The following is an 8,891-nucleotide window of genomic DNA, read 5'->3' on the forward strand; positions in this document are numbered from 1 at the left end:
AGTATTAGTGTACTGTAATGTAATAAAAACGTAGCCATTTCTAGCTACAGGAGAATTACCATAGAGTGCTGGCAGTTAGGCTCTGAAAACCATAGCCATAACATCGCTACAGGTCCAAGGCTTACAGTACCTCAACAGTAGTTCTATTAGAACAATTCTTTTCGTATTAAAACTTAAAACTGAAGATCAAGTGTAAACATCTGGCTTATGTACCGGATGCCTCTCTTGGAAGATTTTGCGAAATGCTACAATGCATTTCATTTATGGTATAGTTTCATCATATTTTATTTATTTATGTTTATTTGAAACATTTTGAAAGTGAACAAGTATTAAGTATTGTAAAATAGCCTCCAAGGAAATAAATACTCATTCTGCTGACAATCGTTGCGTGTAACATTCAGCGAGTTTGATTGACATACTGAAAAAAATATTAATTTTGGCTAAACATAAAACTATGTCAAACAGAAAACTGTGTCATTAAATTTGCAGTTTGTCAATTTAGAAAAAAAGAAATTCTATCATAGCAATATTAATCGTTTATTGCTATGAAATATATTTTTCAACAAGTACACCAAAGATTGGCCGTTGGCGGAGTGGTATGGAGCGGCAAATCAAAAATAAGCCTCAGTTGGAGTTGATATCAAAAAGCTTTTCCCAACAAACCTTGACTGACCTCTTAGGTCAAAGGTCAATACTTTGCCTAGCTATACAGGTTAAAAATATTAAATACCAATTTTTACTCTTTAATAAAGAAAAGGGTAAAATCTCAATAGCATGGCAATCCTTGAACAAAAGTTAAAAATTGCAAACACACTTACCTGTATCTTTTAAGAAGTTGATTTGAATGTTTATTTTTAATAATAAATATTTATTAACTATATTTGTTATCATATTTTGTTATCACATCATTGCATAAAAACAATCTGTGGGACTAAATGACAGCAATTCAAGAATAAATAAAATTTGATTTTCTCCTGGTTTTATCTTTATTATCTTTCTTTATGTTACTTAAACCTCAACAATTAAAGCTATGTGGTGTACCTTTTTCTCAGGATTTAGTTAAATTGTTTAGACATTTTACTTTTTTTTTTCTTGAGAAAAATGGGGTTTTTTTTCTTGAGAAATAAATGGGGTTTTTTTCTTGAGAAATAAATGGGGTTTTTTTCTTGAGAAATAAATTGGTTTTTTTTCTTGAGAAATAAATTGGTTTTTTTTCTTGAGAAATAAATGGGTTTTTTTTGAGAAATAAATTTAATTTTTTTTTTCTTGAGAAATAAATGTTTTTTTTTTTTCAGTAATAAATGTTTTTTTTATTTCTTGAGAAATAAATGTTATTTTTTTCTTGAGAAATAAATGTTATTTTTTTTCTGGAGAAATAAATGGGTTTTTTTTCACCTGTAGACTGTTAAAAATAGAAGATATGTATTTGTATTAGTTTTAAATGCATCATGTCAAAATATTCTACTACAGTAACTGCAGTACATTTCGTTTACTCTAAACCTTTTATACAGTAATTATAGACAAGCCTGACACTGTTACTGTATCTCATAAAATTCTATAGTACATTAAAACAAAAAACAAAATTGTAAATTATTGCTGTGCAATAAACAAATAAGTAGTTACTGCAGCAACTGCAGTACTGTAGAATAATTTGTACATGATGCTAACTCACCTGTGCTCTTCTTATATAAGCTAACGGTTCCTTAATATGTTCCAATGGCGCGTCAGGGTTTTCCGTTGGCGGAAACTGGCTAAGTTGCTTATAAACAGCATTCTTTAACAGTTTCTCTTGTCCTATTAAAACAACACAAACATTTGATATAATAAAGCTCTGTCTACACTAGTTTGACAAAAAGGGTGATATGCCCAAATATGGTAGTGATATGAAATCATTGTGTCCATGTGCACATCACATCATTTTTTGTCACATAAAGTTTGATAGTGTGGACAGAGCTTAATACAGATATTGTATAGTTTACTGTATTACAATAAATGAAATAGGATTCCTAAAATCCTTTAATCAAATTTGCTGGTGAACATTTTAAAAGATCTTTACAAAAAGCTGGGATATTCCATGTACAGCAAATAGTAAAATTACAGAAAAAAAAAAATATTACTATAGGAAAAGTTGCCAAGTAAAGGCTACAGATGGAATCCATCCCTTCTTTGGGCCACCTCTATTCAAGGGTACAGTACTCCTATTCAGGGGACATCCCATTAAGGGGACACTTTCCTGGTGGAACAAACAAGAGAAAATTCAATTCAATTCAATTTATTCCCACAATACACAATAACATACAGAATAATAAATACAATGAAGTAATCCTGTGGGGTAGGGTCTTATAAGACAGAAAGACTTTAAGTTTGACCCACCCCAAGATATAACAATAAATACGAATATGAACAAAAAAATACATAAACTAATAATAAATAAAAGAAACTTTGTATGCTTTCAGCTACAGCCAACTCGTATTTAAAGAAACACCCTAATTAGCATATTAAGGGGATCACTTTGTTGGGCCCCAAATGTGTCCCCTTAATAGGAGTCCTACTGTATTATTTTATTTGTTTATAGCATAAATTGGTATTCCATCTGTACTCTTTTAATATCTTAATTCAGTTAGCATACATTTACTTCATCTTTATACCATTCCAATGACTATTTATACTGTACACTTTGATGCTAAATAAAGTATACGAAAAACATACATTCTGAGTGATTAAACACAAAGAAGATGAATTACCAGATTCACGGAAGGCCCTACGAACTTCGTCCTTTAAATTTGCAAGATCTACCTCTGGGTTCAACACATGTGCCTATAAAAAAACAATCAAAAACAAAATTAATGAACAATTAAACTTTCATTTCTAGCAAAGACCTTTATAAAGAGTTAAAAAGAAAGAGCTATGCACTTTTTGAATCAATATTTTAAATGTTAATTGACAGATTCTTATTGTGTATCACATGTATCATATATGGTAATGATATGGCTACATTCTATCTACACACAGTTTATTACAATAAAGGTATGAACCCAAGTCTTCTGCATGCTAGGCAGGCACCCTCCCACTAAACCACATGTGGTAATGATATGTCTACATTCTATCTACACAGTTTATCACTAAAAAGGTATGAACCCAAGTCTTCTACATGCTAGGAAAGTACCCTCCCACTAAACCACATGTGGTAATGATATGTCTACATTCTATCTACACACAGTTTATTACTATCAAGGTATGAACCCAAGTCTTCTGCATGCTAGGCAGGCACCCTCCCACTAAACCACATGTGGTAATGATATGGCTACATTCTACCTACACACAGTTTATTACTATCAAGGTATGAACCCAAGTCTTCTGCATGCTAGGCAGGCACCCTCCCAATAAACCACATGGTAATGATATGGCTACATTCTATCTACACAGTTTATGTACCTGAAGTACATAGCCCATATCTGTCGAGAACCAAATAACACATTAACAGAACGAATGCTCTTTGCACAAGCCCGAAAACCATACTGTACTATCGTGACCCCTGGATTCAATTAAGCAATCTCCTTCAGTGCGATCCTAGTCAAGCTAAGAAGCTAACCCAGTCAAGGAAGCCCTTCAACAGTTGAACCCAGCATATATTTGGATGCTAGAGAAGACTGCCTCTTGGATGCGACTGGCATCAGTGGGAGGAACAAAACTGTACTGTACTGTACTGTATGAAACCAAGTCTTGTACATGCTAGGCAGGCACCCTCCCACTAAACCACATGTGGTAATGATATGGCTACATTCTATCTACACAGTTATTTTATATTTTCTACTTCATTTTAATGGAACTACATACAAAGTATCTGATTTATTATTAAAATGTAATCTTATAGGCTTAAGAGCCCAATGGCAAATTGTGAATGATAAAATATGGGTATTTTTATTACCTAATAATTACGTTAATGAATAAAACAGCTATGTAATATGACAACAGATCGAGTTGTACGATATAATATAAAAAAGCGGTATTATCAATCAACGTGTATATCGTTAAGTCCAATCTTTAGAATTGTTCAAAAGTGCTCAAAAAGCAATGTTTCGACTCACTGGACCATACAAAATTTATCAATTCACGAGCCCATAAAAAATGACAAGCATTAGACTATTATAATACTGTACAAATAATAGCATTCTTTTATTTGTATTGGCTTCTTATCGTATTCATTTTAACAAGAGAATACAACACTTTATGCAATGTTTTGAATGAGAGAACGCCGCAAAAAAAAAACCAATACAGCATAAATTTTGTATTAATTTTTTTTAAATAAAATACATTTCTTTATTTTTAAGTTTTGATCATTTTTTATTTTATATATATAAAATCCCAAGGCAAATTACTGAAAAAATGACAATGCTGTATCATGTGGCTGGATCTCAATGGAGAAAAAAGCGAAAAGCTAAATCAAAACAATAAAGTAGAACAGCCAGAAAAGTTAGCAGAGCTTTCGGGCAACACTAGCCCTTCATCAGAGCAAGTGCAGTGCAAAAAATATATATATTTTTTTTTTATTTTTTTAAAAAGTTTTTATCATTTTTTTGGTCAGTTTTCATTTTTTTGGATAATTACTGTACAGTACAATAGTAATAACAGTTTTTATCATTTTTTTTATAATTACAGTTAATAGTAAATTATCAAAAATAAAGTGGTTTGGCCTATTACTACAGTACCTACAGTACTGTAATACCATTTTACATTGACTATTATTCACAATTTTAGTCATTCATAAAATTGTGTTATAGAGTGTTTTCTATTGCCAAGCAAGACATAATTGTTTGACAAAATAATTTAATTTATTCAATGAAAAACTTTGAAGTATATTAAAATTACAACTATACAGAATAACACTTTGTTGTGTGCCAAGGTGTCCCCGTTTAATAGAGGTTCTATGGTATTGGGTTGGATTGGCATGACCTGAAAGAATATACTGTAGTTTAACTACAAAACAACACTTCACTATGGTACAAACTAATAACTATTGTTTGCAAAGAACTGGCAAAACAAATACTGAAAATGAAGAGATATTGTTGTACTATTAGTGAAATGATCAAACACAGAAATCGCAATTAAAATTCTTTCAAGATATGCATACAAAGTAGTGATTTTAATTAACAGTTGACACACAATATATGGAACTGATTCAGTTACCAACTCTGTACTTTCTCAAAAGATTTGATATTAAAAAATGCAAAATAAAAGACAATACAGCCAGTATACAGACATGTGCAAGTTGAACAAGAACTAGGTCATATTTACATACAGTAAACTATCATACAGAAAGTGTTAAATTTGCGCTTAATTAATTGATAGCCAATAGTTAGTAGTAGAGATTGATGTACTTGAATAGATGTAGTTGTAACTCAAAGGGCGGGCCTGTTTCTGCTGTATACTGAATAACCGTTTACTGTGAGAGTATAAAAATTATTGATATCAACTGCATGTTGTGCTTCCTAAAAACTTAACTAAATATGTAATTAAAAAAGAATTAACAGTAAGCAGTTGTTTCAGGAATATTTAAGCAGACAATTACTAAAATAGCAGAGAATCATCAGTGATTTGAATTTAAATTATTAGTGATAGCAGATTGTAGCTTATTATTGTCAAATGTTGAGACTTAGATGGCACAATGGTTAAAAATAGACATGTGATGGGTTTCAGAGAGACATTTTTTGTTTGATGTCCTTTAGGCAAAATATTTCACTTTCATTGTCTCATCCTTCGGATCAGACTATAAGACATTGGTCCTACATTCTAAAAGTTACAGAATTTGTCAGATATACTGTATACAAAACAATAACATGTTAATAATAATAATTGGTGTTGTGGTAACAATTTGTACTGAGAATATTTTAACGATATTTGACGGAGAGGGTGTTTGAGGAGTTAGGAGTACCAAAATGAATGGGAATTGTACTGGGATTAAACTACTGGGTGGGCGAGAGGTACCTGCTGGGTGGAGGGGGAGGGGGGAGGTTGAGTATTTCTAGAGTGGGTATTTCATCTAGTAGACAGTATAAGTACAATTAAGTACGAGGAGGAAGGGCTATTGTCGGTTTATCCAGGTAAGCTAGGCACGAAATAGACTAAGTACAACTGTATTAAACTCACAGAAGTTCACAGATTTCAATTCTTTGATTTAAATGTTTCGTGATGACAGTTCAACAAAAACTTTTTATTTAAAAAATTATTATTTTAAAAAGTCAATGTTTACTCTATCCAGGTATTAAGTTTACAGAATGTATGAAGATCTCATAGGAGTAAGTGTCAATGAAAATCACAGTAAACATGTAAGCAACAATAAATTTAACTTGTTTGAAGTGACCGGCAGCATGTTAAAAGCTTTACTGGATTATACTACATCAACTTCTGTTCATTTGCAATTAAAACCAGTCGAATAAAAATTGATTTTTTCCGCATTTACTTAATGTGCAAAAAAAATGTAAACAGTTTTTAAAACATTAAACATTCTGAATTGTTAATGTTCAGTACTTCAATTTCACTTTAAATGATTGTTTGTTGAGCCGACTGGAAGGAAATTTAAAAGTTTTGTCATAATGTTTTGTTTTTAATAGAATTAAATGGATGAGTCTAGACATTTTTATGATTAAAATTATATTTATTCTAAATCGCCTGTTGTCAAGTTAAAATGAGCTTACGTTATGCTAATTTATTTCACTGCAAATTTACTAAATTAATATTTGTACTACACTAGCTTAATAGTATTGTGCTTTATTTTGAGATACGTCGACAAAATGCAAAAACTTTTGTGGAATAAATTTTTTACATGTATCCTAGCTGTCTCAGATATTAAACAAAACATAGACTTTATAAAATTATAGCCGGTATTGTTCTAAATCTGTCTCTTTGCACGTCAAAATGAGGGTTTTCCAATCATTATCTTTCAATTTCTTTCACACACACACAAGCTTAAACTCAACGGTTTCACTTTGGAATAACATCCAGATTTACTTCATTGTCACATGCCCTCTTGCGGCAACTCAGGGTAATTCAATTTATCACTAAAGCGTGATTCTAGGTTGTTCTACTAAAGTTAAATTAACTTAATTAATGATTTTAATATACCTTTCCTAAAGGTAAACTTATTGTACCATATTGCGTAGTGGAAACCGACGATGCTGCAAAAAAGTATGCGCTGTGTGGTATGTCACAGTCTACACTACAGTAACTAACAGTGATACATAATCAAGCAAGGTTGAATTCAGGCAGAATACAGTGCTTTGTGTCGCTTGATTGTGTCCTCGTGGGAACCACACTTTAGGTACATTTCTAAGTTTACCTGAATTATTATTAACCATTAATTAAATAATTACCTTTAGTAGGACAAGATAGCAAATGAAATACACCCTCTATTAATTATTATCAGTTTTTAAACTTATTAACCAAAATTATGGGTATAAAATTAAATTAATTATTTTTCTTAAATTAAAGTACTGTATTGTCTTTTTTTCTTACTTGAGCTGATTTCTTGAGTTGTGTATTTAAGGATGCCTGGTTTAGCTCTTGCACAATGTATGCTACCTTAATAGCCGTCTCCATCTCAAAAAAATTTATGACTTCATTCATCCATACCTGGAAAGAAAGCAAAAATATTAAATCTGATTTTAATTACCAAAATGAATTATTTTGATGAAAATATCATGCCCAACGGGAAGAAAAACATATTAGAACTGAAACGCCTCACATGAGTAGATGTGATGAGATTTAATTTTACTTTTATTATTTGAATTTCTGCTTTGTACTCAATCTTAAATGACATAAAGATGAAATAGTTTAATATAAATTTTAATATAACAGCAACTTCTCCATCAACCTTTTTAATAATAAAAAAATAAGCAATGAAAGATTAAATCAGAAATGTCCATGATGCCACAAGCAATCATTTTTTCAAATGTAAATCATTCAATGGTAATACTAATTGAAATGAAAGCAAGTATAATGCGATCAATCAAATATTATTTTTAATCATAATAACACTGAAATATCAATTTAAAATTGTAGTTTAATTCAATCTTAATAATCTTAGTAGTAATAAAAAATATCTAATCAAATTAATCTATAATAATAATATAGTATTAAAAGTAGTAAACCCGGCCTAAGTCGATCAAATTATTAATTGTATTTCTAAGTTCTGTCTTTACTTAAAAGTTAAATTATTATTACATGTACAGTACACTTCACACACGGTGGATCAGAAGGTTCCCAACTATTTAACTAAACTCTCTCTGCCCTTATTTATTATCATAACATAATAATATTTATTTTACTACTACTACAAACAAGTTAAAAGTACTTAATTAGGCCCTACTTTAGCTCTACCTAGTCTTCTAGAGGCTAGTCAGTCTTCATTGTTATATGCAATATATATATACCCTACCCTGGATACGCCTCTAGCTAACTAGCCGGCGGAGATAGCCCCCTCTACTACCTACTACTAGTACAGTAGTACTATCTAGTCTAACCAGCCTAGTAGGTAGTAGTAGAGTGAGTCGTGCTAGTCTAGCCTAGTTAAGTAGGCCAGCAGAGGCCTAATACTAGCTAATTTGTGTAACTAGCGGTGTCTCTTCCCTAAATATACTTACATCTTACAAATTAACGTCAGATTTAGACAAAATTGAGGTTTATAGTCTATTTGTGAAGGCTAAACTGTACTGTGTACCTTTTTTAAACACTGTTTTGAGTGTGTTGTTATACGTCCGCGTAGCGACGATCTTACTGCGCTTCTAAGTCGAAACTCATGAAATTGAGTTTCAATAGAGTTTTAAACGCGTTAACTTAAAATACTTATAATGTCAAAAACAGTATCATATAATATTATAAGTCGTAATTGAATT

At 31.1% G+C, this 8,891-nt stretch overlaps 1 protein-coding gene across 4 annotated transcripts in view; it reads right to left on the reverse strand.

Annotated features, from left to right (window-relative positions):
- LOC144843058 (TBC1 domain family member 19-like) overlaps positions 1-8,766 on the reverse strand; it is a 52,225-nt gene extending 43,459 nt beyond the window's left edge. For 3 of the 4 annotated variants that reach the window (XR_013612219.1, XM_078699723.1, XM_078699721.1), the window contains exons 1-4: positions 8,640-8,751; positions 7,513-7,629; positions 2,745-2,817; positions 1,673-1,794 (exon numbers count right to left, since the gene is read on the reverse strand). Coding sequence is in view for 3 of the 4 variants with exons in the window: in XM_078699723.1 (XP_078555849.1) it covers positions 1,673-1,794; positions 2,745-2,817; positions 7,513-7,623 (306 nt within the window). In the remaining variant the exon portion in view is untranslated. Of the gene's footprint in view, positions 1-1,672; positions 1,795-2,744; positions 2,818-7,512; positions 7,630-8,639 lie in introns of all 4 variants that reach the window. The other variant, XM_078699722.1, reaches the window with a different exon arrangement.
- Positions 8,767-8,891: the final 125 nt, after the last annotated feature.

Source organism: Antedon bifida, chromosome 5 (assembly GCF_963402885.1).
Source record: "Antedon bifida chromosome 5, ecAntBifi1.1, whole genome shotgun sequence".
Classification (NCBI taxonomy): domain Eukaryota; kingdom Metazoa; phylum Echinodermata; class Crinoidea; order Comatulida; family Antedonidae; genus Antedon; species Antedon bifida.